Source organism: Mobula birostris, chromosome 3, assembly GCF_030028105.1.
Source record: "Mobula birostris isolate sMobBir1 chromosome 3, sMobBir1.hap1, whole genome shotgun sequence".
Taxonomy (NCBI): domain Eukaryota; kingdom Metazoa; phylum Chordata; class Chondrichthyes; order Myliobatiformes; family Myliobatidae; genus Mobula; species Mobula birostris.
Window position 1 is genome coordinate 150,055,011 of NC_092372.1, and position 25,745 is coordinate 150,080,755.

General features: G+C 40.6%; 1 protein-coding gene across 2 annotated transcripts in view; it reads left to right on the forward strand.

The window, feature by feature from the left end:
• The window catches only part of elp2 (elongator acetyltransferase complex subunit 2), a 134,506-nt gene that overhangs the window by 50,940 nt on the left and 57,821 nt on the right, over positions 1-25,745 (forward strand). For both annotated transcript variants that reach the window (XM_072253437.1, XM_072253438.1), the window contains exons 10-12: positions 2,996-3,096; positions 20,952-21,083; positions 21,287-21,436. In XM_072253437.1, coding sequence (XP_072109538.1) covers positions 2,996-3,096; positions 20,952-21,083; positions 21,287-21,436 — 383 coding nt within the window. The remainder of the gene's footprint in view (positions 1-2,995; positions 3,097-20,951; positions 21,084-21,286; positions 21,437-25,745) is intronic.

The following is a 25,745-nucleotide window of genomic DNA, read 5'->3' on the forward strand; positions in this document are numbered from 1 at the left end:
AAGTAGAGACGTTGCTGTGCTTTCTTTGTAATGGTACTTAGATACTGGACCCAGAATGGATCCTCTGAAATGATAATACCGAGGAATTTAAAGTTGCTGACGCTCTCCACCTACAAACCCCCAATGAGGACTGGCTCACGAACTTCCAGTTTCCTCCTCCTAAAGTCAATAATTATCTCCTTGGTCTTGCTAATATTGAGTGAAAGTTATTGTTATGACACTATTCAGCCAGATTTTAAATCCACGATTGCATCCTCCAAATCTTCATTTTAATTGTAACATTCAAGATGATTGTCAGTACCTTCGAAGTACCTAACTTGTTGATTGAAGTAAAATCACTTCAGTTTCACTCCTGGCCATTTCTGACATCTACAAGCCAGGATGCTTAGAACCACAGTGAGCAAAACAGTTCTGATTTGGTTTACTGCTTATTTCTTGCCAACAGTCAGTGCAAAAATCACAGCTTTTTGACAACAAACACACACACTGATGCTATTTATAAACTCAAATGAAGCACAGTGTAGTGTCTAACAACCGCACAAGTGCACGATTGATGCTAGTTAGAAACTGTTGAGCAACAGTCTCCTCCAGCTAAGCAGCATAGTGTCTGAAGTAAACAAAGGGAATCGGTATTTTATCGATTAATTTTTCTTCTTTAAGAGTTTTTCCTATAAAAGCAGTAGCCCTGATTAACCGATTACCCAATTAACCAGAATCTGATGTATTTGAATTGGTTATGTTTACTTTAGTACAGGTATGTGTCGCTTAACGTCCATGATAAGTTCTGTGAAATCGGACGTTGTGTGATTTAGATGTTGTGCGACCACCATATTATATACTTAGCAAACCTATATGGAGTTCTGTGGTGTACCTGTATTGACTATATAGCCAAGAACTTACACTAAAACTGTATACTGTACACTATAATGCATACATACGTACACTATAATTTTTTTTTTCGTTTTAACCTTTTTAATTTTTTTCACTTTTTAAACTTTAATGTAAACATTTTATTAGCCTATATCACACACAATTTATCAAAGATGATCAAGATCATCCACATCACTGTTCTCAACTTCCTCTGTTCCACTGGAAGTGTTTCGAGTCGAATAACCTGCGTTTGGAAGCCACGATGCACTTTATGGAAATATTTTTGAAAGAAAATTAAACAGAGATAACGCTACTACACTCGAGACACGCGATACGCGAGATTGGTTACGTCCGCTATGTCACGTTCTCCGATTGGGACTGCAGACGTATATGCGATTGGACGTTGTCCGAATGGACGTTAAGCAGCGCACACCTGTATTGACGTGCTCCATGCAATTCTCTTTGTTCAATCTCTGCAATTCATCTTTGTACTAAATAAAGTGTTAGTTTTGTTGCCATCATTTATTATTACCTCCCAGTGTTTTTCTCCATTAAAGTTTATTAAACTTTTCAGAATACTGGTTATCTATAATTAACATGAAGTGCATGTCTGCTGTAATGTGAACAAAATGCTAAAAATACAGCCTGAGCTGGTTTACTTATGTGCTTTTGTGTAGTCATAAATGTTTGATGTGTTGGAGGTTCTATTTATAAAGTGGGGCTTAGAAGCTAATACATTTTTTATTTGGTTGTCCTGCAATATTTTACATTTACTGCTTTTAGCATACTTTGTAAATGAAGAGCATTTATGAATATCATTGGCCACTTTAAGACTAGGTTATGAAATCTTTCCTGGTGTACATCATTAATGAACCAGCAAAAGAAAATTAATAGGACAATGATGTACCGCCACTGTTAAACGAATACATGTTTTGTAGTGTATGGCCAGCTTCAGAAAGAGTTTCTGGTTGTGAGATATGAAAAGTATTCACAACAAATTTTGTGTACGCTCACAAAGGTTTTCAGTTCAAAGGTGAAAAATCAACTCTTGCTTTGTTCACTACAGATGTTTCCTGACTTACTGAATATCTTGAGCATTTTCTGCTTTTATTTCAGATTTCTAGCATCTACAGTATTTTGCTTTATTAAGTAATGGTTATGATTTTCTTATATGGCAGCTTTTGATCTACTCTAACCAAGATTGTTTAATCTGGAAGAAAATGGAATTATGCCCTTTCTGTACTTACCATATATTTAATCCAAGTTTTAATCAGTGATCTCAAAAATGTTTTCAAAAGATTTTAGCTATAAAATTTTAAAATAACTAAAGAATGCCGTGGAATATAAAGTCAATGGCAGCATGAAAGTTGCGTGTATTGTCAGATGCACAAGTACTGTTATTGGTGTAACCCATTTTAAATAGTCACCAGTTTTCATTAAATACAAATAAGTGGTTTGCTTATTTTTCCTATGCATTTCTATATTTTTAATTAATTTCTGGTTGCTTAAGATACTTTAATTAAGCTTATTCTTTCATTACCTAAGTCTACTTGGAGCTATTTCCTGGTTTGTGTACAGTATACCTAAAAAAAACTTTTGACAGTAATGGCCTGTCAAAGACCAGAGGCATTGTGGATCAGTTTGATTGGCTTTGTAACATGGCTGCAACATCCAGAGGGCTAATTCAATTCATCCTGTCAAGTTGGCAAGGGAAATGTTTATTGTGATGAGAATGGGATTGAGTGTGGGTAGATGTCTGGATGCTCTATGAGCCTACCTGTTGACTGTATCTGAAGGCTTAATCTAATTAGGCCAAGACTTTGAAGTTGTTGTTTCTAAATGCAAATGATGGGGCTAAGAGTTACATATTAATCTTTGTGATAACCTGAGGATCAGAAACTCAAAACTGCGTAACTAATTTTTCTTGATAATTTATTTGAGTTTGTTGTTTTAAGTGCTTTTAGAATGAAAATTTTTAATTTAGTTAGTTATCAGTTTTTAAAAAAATGCTCTGTTAATTCTTGAGCTCAAGTGTTATGTAGTGAAATGCAACTATTTCTATATGATCATTCAGTACAGCCTGACTTGAAGGACTTGATTGTTTCTGCACTTGTTTCTCCTCTAGATAGCAGACTTGAACAGCCCTTATCCTTGTTATCAGCATCAATGGATAAAACAATGATCCTTTGGACTTCAGATGAAGAATCCGGTGTGTGGCTAGAACAGGTGAGTTTTTCTGATCAATTATATTTTAATGCTGTTTTCCTTAGTTCATTGACAGCAAGTTGTGAGATTTTATAAAAACAATTAAAAATTGACCACAACTAATTGAAGATCAATTGTCATTTCTGATTTAAAAAAAAATGTTTTTTGTTAAACTCGTTCATGTTTGGAAAGCGCAGTGTATTGGAGCAGCTGTTGCTTGTCTCATTTATTCCTTGGAGTGTCGTTCTCAAGATCAATGGGCTTTTTGTGGATCTGGGGTTTTCATGTATCCTTATTTTTCCCCCTTTGCTGGAGGAGAAGTGCGTGTAAATGGTGGGTCAGTGAAAGAAACAATACATCAGTTGTCTTTTGAGCTATTTATCTACCACAGGTACTCCCTGATGCCCGGGGCAACGGAATAGATCTCTGAGAGTTAATAAAGCAAGAGTGTGGCTTTGCTCTATGCTTAAACGAGCATGCAAATTATTTTTAATGAACTCCGGACAGCTTGGTTGGAGTTGGCTTTTGCCACAAGGGAGGCTTCCAATTGTTAAGTAATAGAAGATTCCAGGTCCAGCATGCCCTGGGGCAGAAAAGTTGGGTGGGAGGGTGTTTCCCCTTCATGAAGAATTTTCCACTTTGATTACGCATGCTGAAGTATTATTAATTTAGAAATGTATAGCTCTATTCTAAACTAAAATTCACCTTTTGGAAGCATGAACATGAAAATGGGTATGTCAGTTTCTCAATTTTACTTGACACTCAAGTAGATTGTGAATGATGACACCTAAATTACATTTACTGTCCTTAGCCATTGCCTAACGGATCTCATTCCACCTCAACCATGATAATTCTATTTATCGTAATGCTCACAGCTACTTGGGGGAGGCAGTGAGTATTACAAATTTCTTGGACCTGTTGTTGGAAAAAGTGCTAATGGTTCACTGTGGCCTCTTATTCTTGATCCAGCCATCAGAGGGCATGGTTTCTCTGTATGTATCCCTTTTTACTCATTTTAATGATTTTAGTACTTCAGCTGGATAATTTCTTGACCTTTCAAGTTCTTGTTAATGTTAATAAAGTTAATATATTATTGTGGTGGCTCTATATACTCCAACCTTCTAAAGCTGTTATATCTTCCTGTGCTTTGGGCTGTAAAGTCAAATACTGCCATCCAAATGAAAATTTGACCAAAGTACTGTAAGATTTCCCACATCTGATACTTCACCATTGCTTAGATGTTCCGTTCTTCAACTGCTTCCTATAGTTATACAGGATATTCTATGTACTTCCTGAATCTTAATGATTCTCACCTTTCCAGTTTTCAGATATAATTTATAAGGATTCTAGGTTATTTCTTTTAGACAACATATCATTCTCCAATTCTTTCCTTATCCCTCTTGACTCACCTGTATGTTAAATGTCTGTTAATCTCTGCCTTGAATACATTCATGACTGTCCTGACAGCTCTTTGGGATAGAAAGTTTCAAAGGTCCCTGACACTTTGAAGGAAGACATTCCACCGTATGTCTGTCTTAAATGAAGTCCACTTATTCTGAAACTATGCTTCTGCTGTGGGGAAACGTCTCAACGTCTGCCCTGTCAGTGCCTCTCCAAATACATCAATGAATATAGGGGCAACCTTCCTTCATGTGTCAAGCCCTTTATCCCAGGAATTTATCTGGTGAACCTTCTCTACTCTGCCTTCAGTGCAAGCTCATTCTTCCTTAAATAGTCATAGTCATACTTTATTAATCCCAGGAGAAATTGGTTTTCGTTGCAGTTGCTCCATAAATAATAAATAGTAATAGAACCATAAATAGTTAAATAGTAATATGTAAATTATGCCAGTAAATTATGAAATAAGTCCAGGACCAGCCTATTGGCTCAGGGTGTCTGACCCTCCAAGGGAGGAGTTGTAAAGTTTGATGGCCACAGGCAGGAATGACTTCCTATGACGCTCTGTGCTGCATCTCGGAGGAATGAGTCTCTGGCTGAACGTACTCCTGTGCCCACCCAGTACATTATGTAGTGAATGGGAGAATTGACCAAGATGGCATGCAACTTAGATAGCATCCTCTTTTCAGATACCAATGTGAGAGAGTCCAGTTCCATCCCCACAACATCACTGGCCTTACGAATGAGTTTGTTGATTCTGTTGGTGTCTGCCACCCTCAACCTGCTGCCCCAGCATACAACAGCAAACATGATAGCACTGGCCATCACAGACTCGTAGAACATCCTCAGCATCGTCCGGCAGATGTTAAAGGACCTCAGTCTCCTCAGGAAATAGAGATGGCTCTGACCCTTCTTGTAGACATCCTCAGTGTTCTTTGACCAGTCCAGTTTATTGTCAATTCGTATCCCCAGGTATTTGTAATCCTCCAGCATGTCCACACTGACCCCCTGGATGGAAACAGGGGTCACCGGTACCTTAGCTCTCCTCAGGTCTACCACCAGCTCCTTAGTCTTTTTCATATTAAACTGCAGATAATTCTGCTCACACCATGTGACAAAGTTTCCTATCGTAGCCCAGTACTCAGCCTCTTCTCAACTATGGCAGAGTCATCTGAAAACTTCTGAAGATCACAAGACTCTGTGCAGTAGTTGAAGTCCAAGGTGTAAATGGTGAAGAGAAAGGGAGACAAGACAGTCCCCTGTGGAGCCCCAGTGCTGCTGATCACTCTGTCGGACACACAGTGTTGCAAGCACACGTACTGTGGTCTGCCAGTCAGGTAATCAAGAATCCATGATAGAAGGGAAGCATCCACTTGCATCGCTGTCAGCTTCTCCCCCAGCAGAGCAGGGCGGATGGTGTTGAACGCACTGGAGAAGTCAAAAAACATGACCCTCACAGTGTTCGCTGGCTTGTCCAGGTGGGCGTAGATGCGGTTCAGCAGGAAGACGATGGCATGACCAAAACAATGCACAATACACCAGGTGAGTTTCAATAGTGCCCTACGAAGTTGCTTGAAAGCTCTAATGCTCTATATTCCTTTCCTAATTGCATGCTGTTCCGGCGTGCAAATCTTTTGTGTTTCATGTATTTGGTTGCCCAGATATTTTACTGGAGCAGTATTTTATAGATTCACTCCAGTTCTTTCTTATTCTTCCTAACAAGATGGATAACCTCACTCTCAACCTGTCTATATCCCATTGCAAAGACTTTATATTCTCCTCACACTTGCCAACCCAGCCATTGTCAGTTAAATTACATTAGTCTTTTCATCTGTTTGGATTACATATACTTGATGCCCCTGCACAGGACCCTGTAGGATACAATTTTCTGCTGACTGACACTCTTTACAATGCTCCTTTTAATCTTGCTCTGTTTTCTGTTAGTAGCTATGTTTATATATTACCTTTGTCAAGGTAGTTTGAAATCTGCCCATTTATGTTTGTGTTTTCCCATGGTATGCTGTTGGGATGTAAGTTCATCAAAATCACTTTTAGTATAGAGTGCTTTGGGAGAATAAGTAGCTTTTTCACATCTAACCCTGCTGTCACTTTCTATTTATTTCTGCACCAAAGTTAATTGAGTACGTTTCAGATTTACAGCCTGAAAAATACTCAGCAATAGAAAGCAAGCAGATACTTCCTTCTTAATCAAACTTTCTTTTATTGTTCCTAGTCTCTGGACTTCATAACTTAATGACCATTTCTCTCTGTATTGGCATTTTTTTCTGTAATGTATCACGCTTTAAAAACCTGTAAATTGTCACTTTTAATTGTTCATCGAATAAATCCAAGTTGTTAGCAGTTTTGATGTTTTCACTTGCAAAGCAGATTTCTGTAAGTAGGTCGCAATTGTGGAATTTTTTAAAAATTAAAAAAAATTCATACAAAGAGCCCATACGGATCTCCCCTCAACTCGTTAGAAATGTACTTACTGTAATGGAATTTCATGCATTTTTAAAAAGAATCCTAAAATATTAATGTTGGCAAAGCGCACCCATGCATGAGGATTGCTGTAGTTCTTCTTCACATAGATTGGAATTGACATGTGACCTCACAAAGAGATGCTGCAGAACAAAGATGGGAAGTTTTCTACTCCATCGGAGATAGAACTGGAAAAGACAGCAGTTTGGTGAGGAAGGGAAGCCATGACTGCTGGAGTATGAAGATTAACCAAAGTAATGGTGGACTGAGTACAAAGAAAAATATGTTTATGGTTTTTAAAAGTATTATCAAAGATGGAATTATGATCTAAAATTTGCCAGCACTGAAAATATTCAGAAGTGCCAGGAAGCTTCTCTGAAGAAAGAAGCAGTTAATGTTTATTTTCTTAATTTTATTTTCATAATGTTTATTCAGATCATAAAAGCAGAAATATGCACATGGATATGCTTTCTGCACAACAAGACCTTCCCCCCCACCAAAAAAAAAGAAACTGAGAAAATGGAGCAAGAATAGGCCCTTCATGCCTGCCTCCCGTTTGATATGATCTGTGTCAGCTTCAACTCCTCTTGCGTGCCAATTCATCTCTGGATCCTTCAAGTTTTTATCTCCACTTTAAATATATCCATTGTATATTTTGGAGCCAGAGAATTCCAGAGATCTACAACTCTAAGAAGAAGTTTCTATGCTCTTTGGTGGTTTAAATGACCAGTCATTTATATTATAATATAGCTCTTTGGCTTGTCTGCAGTTCTCCCATGAGGGAAAACTAACTGTTTTTGCTCTCTTCTGTTGAAAATACTTGTCATTTTCTTCGGCAGTTGAACGGGGCACGACTGCGCAAGCGCATGTAAGTCGGACCGTGAGGCAGCGGGAGTATTTAAAAGAGAGCAGAGTAACGGAGCAGGCGACGGAGTAGAGGGAGACAGAGTAGGAAGGCTTTGGCTCGAGCGGCTTTGACGAGCAGAGGCTGAGGAAGAGCTTCGCTCCAAGTGAGGTAAAGTTGGATAAGTTCCTTTAATAAATGTAATTACCTTAGGAGTAGGTAATGGAGGCAGCAGTTAGGGCAGTTGATTGCTCTGTTTGCAGGATGTGGGAAGTCAGGGCGAGCACAATCATCCCTGATAACTACACCTGCGAAAGGTGCATCCAGCTGCAGCTCCTGACAAACCGAGCTAGATGAACTTCAGATCATTCGGGAGGCAGGGGCAGAAAGAGAGAGGAGTTACAGGGAGATAGTCACCCCTAAGAATCAGGAGACAGGTAGCTGGGTGACTGTCAGGAGAGGGAAGGGGAATAGACAGAATGAGCGGAGCACCTGTGGCGTTCCCACCAGTAATAAGTACATCATTTTGGTTACTGTTGATGGGGACAACCTACCAGGGACAAGTTGCAGTGGTTGCGTCTCTGGCACCACGATGGGACCCTCAACTCAGAAAGGAAGGAGGGAAAAGAGGAGAGCAGTAGTGATAGGGGATTTGATAGTTAGGGGGACAGATAAGAGGTTCTGTGGAAGAGATTGAGAATTCTGGATGGTCTGTTGTCTCCCTGGTGCCAAGGTCCGTGATATCTCAGATCGAGTTCTCGGTATTCTCAAGAGGGAGGGTGAGCAGCCGGATGTCGTGTCCATGTAGGGACCAGTGACGTGGGTAGGAAGAGTGAGGAGGTCCTGAAAGGTGAGTTTAGGGAGTTAGGTGCCAAGTTAAAGGATAGGACCTCCAGGATAGCAATCTCAGGATTGCTGCCAGTGCCATGTGCAGGCGAGTTTAGGAATAGTAAGATAGCACAGATCAACTCATGGCTGAAGACATGGTGCAGGAGGGAGGACTTCAGATTTATAGATAATTGAGCAGTTTTCCGGAGAAGGTGGGACCTGTTCTGGTGGGACGGTCTACATCTGAACTGGAGGGGGACAAATGTTCTTGCAGGTAGGTTTGCTAGAGAGGCGCCGGTGGATTTAAACTAGGTACGAGGGGTGAGGGGAACCAGAGTGTAAGAACAGATGTAGGGAAGAAGGAAGAAAAACAAAATAGTAAAGTTGCACCGTTAGTGATAAACAGAGAGTAAGAGGTGGAAAATTTCTTAAATGCATTTATTTTAATGCTAGGAGTATTTTAAGAAAGGTAGATGAGCTTAAAGCATGGATTGATACCTGGAAGTATGATGTGGTAGCTATTAGTGAAACATGGTTACAGGAGGGGTGTGATTGGCAACTAAATATTCCAGGATTTAATTGCTTCGGGTGTAATAGAATCAGAGGGACAAGAGGGGGAAGTGTTGCATTGCATGTCAGAGAAAATATTGCAGCGGTGCTGTGGCAGGATAGGTTACAGGGCTCATCTAGGGAAGCTATTTGGGTGGAATTGAGGAATGGGAAAGGTGTAGTAACTCTAATGGGGGTGTATTATAGACCACCAAATGGGGAGAGAGAATTGGAGGAGCAAATTTGTAAGGAGATAGCAGATATTTGTAGTGAGCACAAGGTTGTGATTGTGGGAGATTTTAATTTTCCACACATAGACTGGGAAGCCCATACTGTCAAAGGGCTGGATGGTTGGAGTTTGTAAAATGTGTGTAGGATAGTTTTTTGCAGCAATACATAGAGGTACCAATGAGAGAAGGGGCAGTGTTGGATCTGCTGTTAGGGAATGAGATAGGTCAGGTGATGGAGGTTTGTGTTGGGGAGCACTTTGGGTCCAGTGATCACAATGCTATTAGTTTCAATATAATTATGGAGAACGATAGATCTGGATCCAGGGTTGAGATTTTTGATTGGAGAAAGGCTAACTTTGAGGAGAAGCGAAAGGATTTAGAAGGAGTGGATTGGGACAATTTGTTTTATGAGATGAATGTAATAGAGAAATGGAGGTCATTTAAAGGTGAAATTTTGAGGGTACGGAATCTTTATGTTCCTGTTAGGTTGAAAGGAAAGGTTAAAAGTTTGAGAGAGCCATGGTTTTCCAAGGGATATTGGAAGCTTGGTTCGGAAAAAGAGATATCTACAATAAATATAGGCAGCATGGAGTAAATGAGATGCTCGAGGACTATAAAGAATATAAAAAGAATCTTAAGAAAGAAATTAGAAAAGCCAAAAGAAGATACGAGGTTGCTTTAGCAAGTAGGGTGAAAATAAATCCAAAGGGTTTCTACTGTTATATTAATAGCAAAAGGATAGTGAGGGATAAAATTGGTCCCCTAGAGAATCAGAGTGGACAGCTATGTGTGGAGCCAAAAGAGATGGGGGAGATTCTGAACAATTTCTTTTCTTCGGTATTCACTAAGGAAAAGGATATTGAATTGTGTAAGATAAAGGAAATAAGAAGGGTAGTTATGGAAAGTATGATGATTAAAGAAGAGGAAATACTGGCGCTTTTAAGGAATATAAAAGTGGATAAGTCTCCGGGTCCAGACAGGATATTCCCTAGGACCTTGAGGGAAGTTAATGTGGAAATAGCAGGGGCTCTGACAGAAATATTTCAAATGTCATTAAAAACAGGGATGGTGCCAGAGGATTGTCGTTTTGCTCATGTTGTTCCATTGTTTAAAAAGGATTCTAAGAGTAAACCCAATTATCGGCCTGTGAGTTTGACGTCAGTGGTGGGTAACTTGATAGAAAGTATTCTTAGAGATGGTATATATAATTATCTGGATAAACAGGGTCTGATTAGGAACAGTCAGCATGGATTTGTGTGGGGAAGGTCATGTTTGACAAAACTTATTGAATTTTTTGAAGAGGTTACTAGGAATGATGACAAGGGTAAAGCGGTGGATGTTGTCTATATGGACTGCAGTAAGGCCTTTGACAAGGCCCCACACGGAAGGTTGGTTAGGAAGGTTCGATCGTTAGGTATTAATATTGAAGTAGTAAAATGGATTCAACAGTGGCTGGATGGGAGATTCCAGAGAGTAGTGGTGGATAACTTTTGTCAGATTGGAGGCCGGTGACTAGTGGAGTGCCTCAGGGATATGTACTGGGTCCAGTGTTATTTGTCATATACATTAATGATCTGGATGATGGGGTGGTAAATTGGATGAGTAAGTATGCAGATGATACTAAGATAGGTGGAGTTGTGGATAATGAAGTAGGTTTTCAAAGCTTGCAGAGAGATTTAGGCCAGTCAGAAGAGTGGGCTGAAAGATGGCTGATGGAGTTTAATGCTGATAAATGTGAGGTGATATATTTTGGTAGAACTAATCAAAATAGGACATACATGGTAAATGGTAGGGCATTGAAGAATGCAGTAGAACAGAGGGATCTAGGAATAATGGTGCATAGTTCCCTGAAGGTGGAATCTCATGTGGATAGGGTGGTGAAGAAAGCTTTTGGTATGCTGGCCTTTATAAATCAGAGCATTGAGTATAGGAGTTGGGATGTAATGTTGAAATTGTACAAGGCATTGGTGAGGCCAAATTTGGAGTACTGTGTACAGTTTTGGTCACCAAATTATAGGAAAGATGTCAACAAAATAGAGTACAGAGAAGATTTACTGGAATGTTACCTGGGTTTCATCACCTAAGTTACAGAGAAAGGTTGAACAAGTTGGGTCTTTATTCTTTGGAACGTAGAAGGTTGAGGGGGGACTTGATAGACATATTTAAAATTACGAGGGGGATAGATAGAGTTAACGTGGATCGGCTTTTTTCATTGAGAGTGGGGGAGATTCAAACAAGGGGACATGAGTTGAGAGTTAAAGGGCAAAAGTTTAGGGGTAACATGAGGAGGAACTCCTTTACTCAGAGAGTGGTAGCTGTGTGGAACGAGCTTCCAGCAGAAGTGGTTGAGGCAGATTTGATGTTGTCATTTAAAGTTAATTTGGACAGCTATATGGACAGGAAGGGAATGGAGGGTTAATGGGCTGAGTGTAGGTTGGTGGGACTAGGTGAGAGTAAGAGTTCGGCATGGACGAGAAGAGCCGAGATGGCCTGTTTCCGTGCTGTAATTGTTATATGGTTATGTGGTTAAACTATATTTTTCCTTCATTTTTTTTTAAGTATTGCGGTCACGTTACATAATATGAGGGGCTTGTCATTGGTGGCTTGTTGACAAAATAGAATAGATCTGGTGGCTCTGCATGGTGCCAGTGTCAGCAGAAAGTTAATGTTAAGCTCAAAAGGGTAAATTGCATGTAACACATGCAAATTGCTTGAGTAGCTCAGCAGGTTAGGTAGTATCTGTGGAGGAAAATGAACAGTTTACATTTTGGGCCAAGGCCCTTCAGTAGGACTGGACTGCTGAGATCCTCCAACATTTGGTGTGTGTTGCTCAAGATTTCCAGCATCTGCAGGATCTCTGACCAGAATTATACATCAGGCTCTTATTCTCTCAAGTTAAGAGTTGAGGGCTAAAGGGCAAATGTTTAGGGGTAACATGAGGGGGAACTTCTTTACTCAGAGAGTATTAGCTGTGTGTGGAATGGGCTTCCAGCAGAAGTGGTTGAGGCAGGTTCGATGTTGTCATTTAAAGTTAAATTGGATAGATATATGGACAGGAAAGGAATGGAGGGTTATGGGCTGAGTGCAGGTCAGTGGGACTAGGTGAGAGTAAGAGTTCGGCACGGACTAGAAAGGCTGAGATGGCCTGTTTCTGTGCTGTAATTGTTATGTGGTTGTATGGTTAATAGAAGGGAATATTCATTGAAATAGTTGAAGTATTACAAAGAGCAAATGGAGCAAAAACTTCTTCCCCTGGAGGCGGAGAAAGAGTCGATAGCTAGAGTCTGCTTTCAATGGTAAAGGATGTTTGAAACTGGGGGCTGTTGGTTTTAGGTGAGAGGTATGAGGTTTACAGGGAAACTGAGTAGTAAATTGTTCACATGAAAAGGAGTGTATATCTGAAGTAAGATGTCAGAAGAGTTGGTGGAGGCAGGAACAGTAACAGCATTTAAGATGTATCTGGATAGGTAATTAATTTGAAAAAAGGCATGAGGAATATGGAATTAATACAAGCAAGTGGGCTTCGTGCCGACGGGTCAGAATAGATGTGGTGGGCTGAAGAACCTATTTCTGTGGTGTACAACTTTAAATTCCAATGAGAAATAGCTTTAAAAAATAAATTGGATCTAAGGCTTTTATGGTTTCTGAAAGCTGATTTATGGAAGTTCTTATTAATGTAAAGAGTAATGGAAATCTGAACTACTCCCTCAGTTGCCAAAGCTAAGTTAAGTGAATGAATTAAAACTGATGCAGATAAAACTGAAATAAGTAAGGAATGCATGAGAAAGTTGGATAAATGGAATTGACGAGGTCCAGATTTGCCTAGCCAGAGGAGCTGAATGACTTCATTCTGTCTCTGCCTTTTTAATATTGATTGGTTTCTCTTGTGGTAAACTCACATGTTTACTCTTGCAGTTCCTTATCATCTTTAAATTCCAAGATCAAACAATCTGAAATTTATACCTGAACTATGGAGCTTGGAAATACTGTTAAACATATGGCACTATCATTTCAGATCAACCACTTGAAAATAAATCACATCGCAAGTTTAGTGAGTGACACTCATCATGTCTCATTGTCAGGTGGAGTGTAAAACTTAGCCTGTACAATTGTCATATTAGAAACTTAAATGCTCTAAGGTGTTTTTTGCATATTGTGTAATTGTCAGCTGCTAGACTGAGAACTTCAGTTAACAGTCTATCTGTTTGAACTCTTGGAAATAATGAGATAGCACTGTATGTTACACATGGTGGAGCAAGAGCTACAATAATAATTAAACATTTTAATGAGTCACATTAGTAACGGTACATGCTGGGCAACTGGGCCCACTGAGACGAAAGACTCGCACACCTGAAAGCCTGCGCCTAAAAGAGAGTACCCTCCATTGATTGGCCATGCCATCGATCGACCGTAACCGATCTGGTACAGTTCATCCTTCCCCCCCTATGGATGGGAACTGCAGAAGGGATTAGAGCGTGTCGGAGAATACAAGTACCTTGGCACAACTATAGATAACAAAATCACCTTTCAGACAAATGGTGGGTTGATACTTTCCAAGTGCCAACAACAGCTATTTTTCCTTGGGAAGATACGGAAACTTAAGGTCCAGCCATCGATTCTCCAGACATTTTATAAATGCTTCACTGAATCAATATGAGCTTGCATTAGGGCATGGTTCAGAGCATTGAGCACTATCAACCTCAACCCACTCCACAGAACCGTCAGAAAATGTAGCAAAATCATTGGTCAGGAACAAGAATCACTCAGCAACGTCCATAAGAGACGGACAATAACGAAGGCTCAACAAATGGTAGTGGACATTACACACACACTTCACACATACTCTTATGCCATCTGGACACTGCTACAGGTCCCTGCTCATCAGCAACAGAAAAGCCCTATCCAGTTTTTTGCCTTCCTCCATTCGACTCGTCAGCACCCAATTTTGAAAATATAGTATGCATAGCAGCTATGACAGTAAAAAGAGTCAGTTTTATTGTGTATTTGTATTTTAAATCACATGCATTTTTAGTATTTATTATCTATTGTGAGTATTTTATATTGTGTTTAACTATGTGCGGTGTATGTTTCTGTGATGTTGTCTGTACCACTACACATTCCTCACGGAAAATAAAATGAATTGAGTTGAATCAGTAAGGTAAGCTGAGAAAAATAATGAACTGACTGTCCTGCTTGATAGCAGTCAACTAGCCGATTCACCCTTGTGGACTGCCGCAGGGGCACAGCTTCTATCTCTATGTCTTCCTGTTAGCTGAATTTGAGAACAGAGTGCAGAAAATTTACTTGTCTTAATGAAACACCCATTGTTTCATCTGCTGGGGTGCTAGTTTCATCAGCAGAGGATGCTTCTGCAACTTCCCCCGTCAGTTCACTGGCATATATGATCCAAATGTTGCCTGACGATTCATACGCCTGTCAGCTCAATTTCTGCTACTTGACCATGACAATACCAGACAGCAGCAGGTAGCCAGTTTTCTTCCTGCAAGATGTGCATGTAGACCTTGTCACTGGCACCAAACGTCTGTGGCCTGGTGTGCATATTGTATGTTTGTGTTGTGACCTCTTGCTTGCTGCAAATTTACTCCTAGATGGCTGGCAGTAGGAGACCTGCTGTCTGTGGCCGGTCAAGTTTTTGTACCCTTGGACCCACTGTATGTGGCACTGGGTAGGCCTTGAAAGACTGTAGCTGGCAATTCTCCATAAACTTGAACTTAGCTGCTGGAGCATGATATTGATCTGAAGTGTCAGCTTGTAAAACGCACTGATGCCTTTATAATAGAGCATTCAATGCGAGATTCCTCACAATGTGGTTGATGCAGGACAGCACCAATAGTGTCTTTTTAAATCTAGTTCTGTCCAGCATACTGTGCCGTTGGCTTCCCCTGACCAGATGCACGGGTAAGTGACACCGGTCCCCCTGGTGAATCACTTCAGCTGTAAAGATACCATGCACATCCACACAAAACTCCAGTGTTGCTGTGGAACACTGAGAGCAGCGGTCATAATTTTGGAATCTAGTATACAGATAATTCGCTTACCAAGGTGATGACTGACCTTGTATCCAGCTCAGATTTCATGGGCTGTTTGTCCACTGTGTGTGTAACCAAATAAGGAAGCTGGTTTTGGTAGCCCATGTCATGGGTTTGATAAATAGAGCCCATTTCTTTGTTTTGGCCTTTTCCTTGTGTGGAGTTAATGGTTGAGTTCTCATGGTGCCTTGCTTTGTAAAGCACAGCTTCTTGAGGTGTTCTTCTGACAGAAACGGCAGACTGTTTTTTGATGCTTGCAATCAGTCCATTGGGAATGACTTTCTCCACAGTGATGGCATCTCTGTGGAGACTGTAGGTTGCGGGTTGGTATTCCCTGTCAAATATTGTCGTTTTCAGGAATGGATTCTTGCTCCATTACTGTCTGAATCAGTGGTGATGGGGGTGGCAAGCTGTGGAGCATGCTTTATCCCAGGACAAGTCATGGTTTTGGACAGGAGGCTCCTGTGTCCTCCCACTTTGGATTCCAACAATTAACGCTTAGATAATGATCATTTTGAAATGCTCGAGGGAATATCTGTGTGCTTGCATTCCTGTGCCACTTGGATCAGTCTTATGATGAAATCTACGTTCTCATTGGGGGTCTGCCATAACTGAGAACGTGAAGCGTGCTATAAACACATTGGGCTGCATGTCCCAAAAGTGTCCAAAGCAAGAAATGCATCTGTCAATTGAAAATGAGAAGGGGGAGTAGGGAGATATCACTGAAAGTTAGAGAAATCAGTATTTATTCCACCAGGTTGGAGGCCTCTGAGACTGTATATGAGATGTTGTTCCTCTAACCTGAGTGTGGCCTCTTAGTGGTAGTAGAGGAGTGGATGGCCGACATGTTGAAACAAGACTAGGAAGTCAAATTGAAGTGGGCGCACGGAGAAAATGTGTCTTTTGTGATGGACAAGCAAACGTGCTTGACAAATCTATGTCAGGTCTCACTGACGTAGAGGAGATCACAGTGCAATAGGTAGCCCCGGCATACTCAACAAGTGAAGTGTCGCCTCATTTGGAAGGACTTTTTGGGGGCCCTGATTAGTGGTGAGTGGAGAGGTATAGGGCAAGCGTAGCACTTGTCTCGCATGCAGGGTAAGTGCCTGGAGGGAGATCAGTGGGTGGGTACATGTGGCAGTTGTTTGGTATTGATTATTTACAGAAGCTGTGCCAATTCTGGGCTGGGCAATTTATTCAGCGCAGAAAATCGTCAAAGGTCTTAAACCTGAGACCATTATACTGTAACTGGCTCTGCTGCTCACTGGAGGAAGTATTTCATTTAGCTTACATGATATGTGCAAGAGAATACCTTCAGAAATACAAAAGCTTTGTATTAATGTATGCTGAATAAATAAAACATTTTAATATTTGGAATGCACTGACAGATTCTGTTGCTTTTGTCTTCCCCAAGTTTTTGATATCAATGTTCTGAATAGAACCTAATTTGTTTCATGTATTTTGTTTGCATACATTGATTGGTATCACTGACAAGGCTATCTTCGATTATGTTATGCCTTTGAGAAGTTGGAGTGATTAACGTCTTTGAACCAAGAAATTGGTTGTGCTGACATTATGGAGACACAAGAGACTGCAGATACGGGAATCTGGAGCAACAGTTAAACTGCTGGAGGAACTCATTGGGTCAAGCAACTTCTATGAAGAGAAATAGACGGTCAAAGTTTCACGTTGATGCCCTTTATCAGTGGTGCAGTGCTAGCCGGAGCTCGTCAGGCACATCTTTAAGAAAAAATGCCGAAATAAACAAGCTAATTAATTAGGTGCCGCCCAGGGTGATTTGTGTATCTCAGAAACTGCTGATCTCCTGGGATTTTTACACACAACGGACTCTGGAGTTTACAAAGAATGGTGCCAAAAACAAAAAAACATCCAACGAGTGGCTGTCTCTGAGCAAAAACATCTTGTTAAATCCACTCACTGGATGTTTTTTTTGTTTTTAGCACTATTCTTTGTAACAGAGGAGAAGGTGTTTGCTGTCTAAAGGTGAATTAGGGTGGATAAATCCTCAGGGCCTGACAAGATGTTCCCTCGGACTCTGTGAGAGGCAAGAGTAGAAATTGCAGGGGCCCTAGCAGAGATATTTAAATCATGCTTCGGTGAGTTGCCAGAGGACTGGAGGATAGCTAATATTGTTCTGCTGTTTAAGAAAGGCTCTAAAAATAAACCAGGAAATTATAGGCTGGTGAGCCTGACATCAATAGTTGGAAAGGTATTAGAAGGTATTCAAAGGAGTATTTGGATAGACATGGACCGATTAGGGATAGACAGCATGGCCTTGTGCGTGGTTGGTCTCTTCTAACGTATCTTACTGAGTTTGTCGAAGAAGTTACCAGTAAAGTTGTTGAAGGCAAGGCTGTGGATGATGTTTACATGGACTTCAGCAAGGCATTTGACTACGTCCTGCATGGGAGGCTGCCCAAGGAAGTTCAGTCGCTTGGCATTCAAGATGATGTTCTAAATTAGATGAGACATTGCTCTGTGGCAGAAACCAGAGAGTGGTAGTAGATGGTTGCCTTTCTGACTGGAGGCCTGTGGCTAGTGGAGTACGGCAGGGATTTGTGCTGGGTCTGTTGTTTTTTGCCATCTATATCAATGATCTGGATGATAATGTACTTAACTGGATCACCGAGATTGGGAATGTAGAGGACAGCGAGGAAGACTATCAGTGCTTGCAGCACTCTCAGCTTTTCCTATGCTACATTGACGACTACATTGGTGCTACTTCCAGCATCCATGCGGAGCTTGTCAGCTTCATCGACTTTACCTCCAACTTCCACCCTGTCCTCAGGGTCCATTTCCAACACTTCCCTCCCCTTTCTTGATCTCTCTTTCGCTGGAGACAGCTTTTCTACTGATGTCTATTACAAACCCACTGACATCTGCTCTCAGAATGAGGCTCTTCGTTCCAGAACTAAGGAGATGTCCTCCTTCCCTTCCTCCACCATCAATGCTGCCCTCAGCCACATCTCTTCCATTTTGCACATGTTTGCCCTCACCCCATCCTCCTGCCACCCCACCAGGGGTAGGGTTCCTCTTGTCCTCACCTACCACCCTACCAGCCTCCACATTCAGCACACATTTTTTTTTGCAACTTTCACTGTCTCCAACAGGATCCCACCACTAAGCAAATCTAACTTCTCCCCCCCCCCCCCCCCCGACTTTCTGCAGGGATCGCTCCCTACATGACTCCTTTATCCATTTGTCCCTCCCCACTGATCTCCATCCTGGTACTTATCCTTGCAAGCGGAACAAGTGTTACACCTGCCCCTACACCACCTCCCTCACTACCATTCAGGGACCCAAACAGTCCTTCCAGGTGAGGTGACATTTTACCTGTGAGTCTGTTGGGGTCACCTACTGTATCCAGTGTCCCCAGAGTGACTTCCTGTATATTGGTGAGATCTGACATAGACTGGGAGACTGCTTCGCCGAGCATCTGTGCTCCGTCTGCCAGAAAAAACTGGAGATCCCAGTGGCCAAACACATTAATTGCACTTCCCATTCTGACATAACCAGACCATGGTGTCTGCTGTCACGATGAGGCCACACTCAGGTTGGAGGAGCAACACCTTATATTCTGGCTGGGTAGCCTCCAACCTGATGGCATGAACATCAATTTCTTGAACTTCTGGTAATGCCCTCCTCCCCCACTCCCTCCCACCATTCCCCATTCCCATTTTCCTCTCTCACTTTATCTCCTTACTCATCACCTCCCTCTAATGTTCATCCCTTTTTTCTTTCTTCCCTGGCCTTCTGTCCTCTCCTATTAGATTCCCTGTAGCTCTTTCACCAATCAACTTCCAGCTCTACTTCACCCCTTACCCCACACCATCCTTGTATTATTCCTCCCCTCTCCTGACCTTCTTACTCTGACTCATCTTTTTTTTTTCTCCAGTCCTAATAAAGGGTCTTGGCCTGAAACATCGACTGTTCCATAAATGCTGCCTGGTCTGCTGAGTTCCTCCAGCATCTTGTGCATGTTGCTTTGATTGTAAACAAGGTGGGACAGCCCAAACCTGATTGGATGAGGACTAACCAATCAGGAGGGATGGACAAACGGTCGTCTAAATACCACTGGACTAGACGTGCCCAGGGATCATCCCTAATGAAGATGGCCAGAGTTTGTCATCAAAACGTCAGTTAAAATCTATACCTGCACCCGGCTGAAGTCCAACAAGAGTATATTTGAACTTTATCTGAAGTTTTGTTTTTAAGTTCAGACATACAACCAAAGAGTAAATAATCAGGTAGCCTTTTGAGACTTCGCAATGAACGAAACTTTATTTTCTACTAATAAATTTGCTCTAGAAAAACTTATTTCTGAAACTAAATCTGAGCAAGAAAGATATTGCACTGCCATGCAGTAAACTTTGTAATGGTGCCAATCATTTAACACAGGTGTAATGAATATATATACCACAATGAGAATTTGTGTGAGTTGAATTCAGCAAATCTTGCTATCCCTAGAATCTAAAAGCATTGTCATTTATAAGAATACAAGTTAAAAATTATTTACATTCATTCTTTCCAAAGCACTCTTCAAAGCTTTTATTGACGGATTTCCAAGCAGATACAGTACTGAGCAAAAGTCTTGGGCACATAGGTACAGCTAGGAAGCCTAAGACTTTTGCACAGTACTGTATGTTATGTCTTTCCCATTACCTAATAACACTTAACACTACGGAGCTAACACAAAGCTAAGTACTCTTATTTCTGTTTCCCACCACCTTCCTATTTTAACAACATACAGTACTGTGCAAAAGTTTTAGGCACCCCAGCTATATATATGTGCGTAAGACTTCTGCACAGTACTGTAGCATTGAGAAAGATTACAGAAAAACATTAAAACTTCCAAGAAAACATAAAGCCACCAAATTATTCAAGACTTCCTTAGTGGAAGAAGGCTCACTCATCAATTAGTGTTAATTCTGAGTATTATTCCTTGCCAAAGATGTTGATCAATACTGCTGTTTGATAAGCCACAAGAAAGTGCACCCTGCAGAGCTGCTTAGTACACTTGCTGCAGTTGCTGGATAGACTTATGCAACTGCATTCCACACAACTTTCCCAAGCAGCACTGGAGCTATTGTATGAAGTAGAGAATTCAGTTAGCTATGTGTGATTTACCCATAATTAACTTTTCGTTGTTTCATAATTAAGATGTTAGGAAAAGGTGTTGATTTATTTTTCTCATTGAGTTGTCCATTTCAAAATTTGACAACCAATAATGGTTGGGAATATCATCTCTTTATTCGAAAGCAAAAGAAAAAACCCTGTGTGTGAGATGTGCACCTGTTGTGTTTAAGATGTTGACAAACATTCTCAGCTTCTTTCATCCAAATGCTTCTCAATTTTGATGTCTTTGTGTATATATCTACATAGAAGTTGTTTTAATGCTCACTTTTAGACCCAAGTTAAATCCTAAAATTTCTGCATGGATTAGAAGTTGAAAGGTGTCATTCTATCAATTTCTAGCTTCGTGTTGGAGAAGTGGGTGGAAATACACTGGGATTCTACGGCTGCCAATTTAGTCCTGATGGATCGATGATATTAGCTCATGCATTTCATGGAGCTGTTCATCTCTGGCGTAAGAACAAGTTCAATATGGTAAATCAATTTGGAGTCATCTTCTGAAAATGGTGTGATTTTGCATTTTGTATTCTTGATCTTTCAGTGTTAAAATTGTATGAATTGTGAATGTAGAAATTTTCAAGTGGATTAGATATGTTTGTATATTTAAAACAACATGATTTTCACTAATAATACTTTCCCCTGGATTTACATTATAATTTATCTTCAAATGCTTTCAGGGAGAATGGAGCCCAGAAGTTGTGCTTTCTGGACATTTTGGTTCTGTCCAAGATTTGATCTGGGATCCTGAGGGAGACTTTATTTTAAGTGTTGGTGCTGATCAAACAACCCGATTATTTGCGCCATGGAGAAGGCCAGGATGTGACCAGGTAATCAATATGATGCTATCAGCATTAGAAGTGAATGCAGTTAGAAAGACTGAGGTAAAAGAAATCTGATTTTTATAGTTCTTCAAAGTTAAATTATACTATTTAACAAATATGTACTTTTTACTTGATAGCTACAGTGTCAGAGAGTCATAGAGGTTACAGCACAGAAACAGGCTGTCACCCCATCTAGACCACGCTGAACTGTTATTCTGCTGAGTTCCATTGACCCACAACTGGCCCTTCGTACCCCTCCCATCCATATACTTACCCAAACCTCATAGATGTTGTAATCGAACTCACACTCACCACTTCCTCTGGCAGCTAGTTCCACACTCATACCAACCCCTGAGTGAAGAGACTTCCCTCTCAAGATCCTTTAAATATTTCAACTTTCACCCTTAATCTATGATTTCTATTTTAGGTCTCACCCAACCTCAGTGGAAAAATTCTGTGTGCATTGCAAATACCTAATGAATGATCTCAACCTAAAATGTCAGCTGTCTTTGTTTCTCCTTAGATGCTGCCCGACCTGCTGAGTTCCTCCAGCAATTTGTTTGTTGCTGTGTTTGTATTTACCCTATCCATGCCCCGTATAATTTTATACACCCTATCAAATCTCCCCTCATTCTCTTGCACTCCAAGGAAGTCCTGACCTATTCAACCCTTACCAGTAACTCCGATCCTCAAGTTCCGGCAACATCCTCGTAACTTTTCTTTATACTCTTTCAATCTTCTTGATATCTTTCCAGTAGGTAGGTGACCAGAACTGCACAAAATATGCCAAATTTGGCCAGACTGAAGTCTTAAACATCGACATAATATCCCAAATGCTCGTCTTTGAGCAGATGACACAAAATATATTTGTATCAAAACAAGGTAAAGAGAGATGAACCATTATGTTAGTCTCCTGAATCCTAGTAGAATACTAATTCATTCCTGTCTCTAGCTTGCATAATGCGTTCCTTGTTGTAAATTCCTCATCAGGGAGATAGCAAGGAAATGCTTGATTGTATTTCTTCTGCTGAAGGGAAGGAAATCATCCCATTTCTGATTTTTATTTGTTGATGATGTGTAACAGTACTTACAGAGTTTTGGAGCCAGATTATTTCATCAGCCAATTATCTTGGAAATGATACAAGAAATGGTCCATAATTTATTTAAAAAAGCTAATTAGTTCCTGAGTTTTATTTTTAACATCTTATGTCTTGTATTTTTATCTGTGCTTATACTTAGCTTATGATTAGAGACAAGATATGCAATGACTACAAATTTTCTATTGCTTTTAAGCTTCAAATCTTTGCTTTCAGGGCAACAAGTTTACTTTGCTGCAAATTGCCATTTTTGTAACAGATGTACGCCTTACCATCTGCCAAATCTTACGAGCTATGCTAATGAGCCATCCTCAAAAAATTGTGATCAGAGAGCACATTGTCACTTGGGCCTATCCAAAATCTGGAAATTGCTATCAAGAACTAAGAGAACTGAGCCACACTGACATTGAACATCTAAAGAATTCTTTGCAATTGGAAAATATGTTGAAACATGTCAGAATTATTACTTAGACCACTGCATATGTATAACCTATATAACTGACATGAATATTGAAAATAAAACACATGCTTGTTAAATCACTGTGCTGAAAAATACATAGAACCATATTGAATGCAGATAAAAAATTTTAACAAGATGTGCAGTTCATAAGGCAAATTCTAAATTTAACCCTGATGCATAATGTACATGACCTGAAAACACAGAAGTCACATGAATGTGTAAAGACTGGAGTTGAGCAGGCAAAGGAAAATTCAGAAAAGGAACTGAGAGTAATTGTGATTTATCATTACACTGTTGGTGGCTTTCAATATCAGATATGTAGTAAATCTGCTTTTTATCCAAGTAGAGGAGATGGAATATCAGGATCCCTAATCAAAAGAATATATAAGAGAAAAGATGGCCAGAAAAGATGACTGTGTTTTAAAGATACCCCTTCACCGGAAAGAAGATTTTTTTCCATTTGGGCTCCTCACAACATATTAGAAATAGTCTTGTCTGCTTGCAATGCACATGCACAATGCTAGGCAGGGAGAGGGAGTTAAACACCTTCTGAAATATCACCCAAGCCAGAAGCTTTTTTCAGGTTTTTAATTTCTAACTTATTAAACTGCAAAATGTTAAGTAAAATATATAATAAATTCAATATGGAATTGGCATACACTTGAATATACTATTGATTATTCTCATGATCAGTATTAATCAAGGTAATGTACACACGTGACATTCTATAACTTTGCTCCATAGACCAGAGTGACCTCGTGGTGCAGTGATAGCTTAATGTCTATAAACAATAAACATAATACTTCCTTCAAAATATACCTACTAAATGTTTACTACTATTAAGAAAGCTTAAAACTCGCAGATATTGCTGTTTCAAGGGGAAATAAAGAGGGGGTGAGGGGGATATCTTTCTACACTGTGCTTCAAGTCGAAATCAAAAGTAAGTCGAAACCCATACAGGAAATGATGTTCATACAAAATGAACTACGTACGAAGCAAACTGCACCTCTGGAATCCAGAATACTCCCTGGCTGGCATCCATGGCTTGTCATCTTAACTACTGAAGGGAGGGAGGGGAACGTCGACTCAGCGAAGCCTGCGTCGGGCATTTTCATGCTTTACAAGGTGCAGATTGGAAGTCTGTGTTGTCTGTGAAGTCTTACAAGGCACCACTCCTCGCACAGACACTACAGCAATGTGTGGTTAGCTGCCTTGCTCAAGGACACAAACATGCTGCCACAGCTGAGGCTCGAACTAGTGACCTTCAGATCACTAGACGAATGCCTTAACCACTTGGTCACATGCCCAACTACTGAAGCTAACAGTCAAATGATTTCAGTAACTCTTTGGCAAAAGGACTTTCTCAGAGACTGGTCTTGAAAACAATCTAAATACACAGTCTTTAATCATTTTTGCTTTGAAATTGTTGGCCTTGATAACAGACTTGCTCGTGGTGATGTCTGATGAGGAAGGCGGTGATATGAAGCTCACCCAGAATGAGGACTGAGTGAAGCACATCTGAAGTGAGCTGTGCCTCTTTTAATACATCCTCCAACTCGCTGTAGCCCTTCAGAGTCAAGAAAGGGACAGAGTTCACAGAGGGAACTTTGGATTGGGAGAAGTTCCTGCTTTGTGTTGCACTGCACTTCTTCTGCAAACACCTGACTTTGAACAAGAGGGATTCTAACCTTTGCCCAATTCAGAAGCTCTGTACTAAGGGGTTGCTTACAAATGTGCCAACAATTGCAAAGGCTGTTTTTGGCTAATCCTACAATTGTTTCTTTCATATAAATACTACTTTCACAGGGTCTGAAATGACTTGGGCAGCCATTCTCCAGAATATTACTCTTAAATGCACTGGCAGTGGACTGATGAGCACCATTGAGCAGACTTCACCCACTATGACCCAATCCCAATCCAAATCCAGTCGTTGGCCACAAGGTACAGCATGCCAACGGCTCTTCATGTACCTTATGTGTTCAGATGGTGTCTCAGCCAAGCAACAGCAGAGTCAAGAGAGGGGAATCTTGTCAACTTTGTCCTTAAGGTGTAAATGACTGCATGCAGCTTCAGGAGTTAGGATTTCATTTCTGCTGGGAATATCGTTGAACTCAATGAGGGTTGGCAGGGATAAACAGACCCTTTCTTTTAGCTCCATGACAAATCTGCTGGCTCTTCTTCCAAATGTTCCTGAATATACTTTTAGATGTATAAGGAAGTTGCTACATCTGATGGATGCTCAGCTGGCTGCGCATCGTTCTCTGCTGTGGGTGTGCTAAAAACAGTAATAGCTGGCATTGAATTTACAATTGTAACTGGGTCTAATTCTTCTGAAGAGTCAACAGGCTCTTGGCTCAGTTTCCTGGAGTCCACTGGTGTATGCTGCACTGTGTGTCCATCAGTGTTCTGCAATATATTGTTACTGTTTCTTCAGTTCTCCTTGCTACCCTCCCTGGATTCTCCACCACTCTGTGGATGACTTCTCTGGCCAGTCTCAGCAGCTCACTCAAGCTGTTTCCAATGGTGATTTATCACCACAGCCTGGTGCAGCGATCGAGAGCTGTGCAGTTTTTTTTGTGTTAGCTTCTGTTGAAAGGTGAGCCGCTGATTCACTTGGTGTACTGCTCAGCCCTTGTGTGCTCTTAAGTTGTGAACACCCATGTGTTTCCAAGTTGGACACCCTTGGGCACTTCTCAATATCTGCTTCTAATGAGGATTCATCTTTCTTTGGGTTTGAATCTGAAGCAGAGGATGCAAG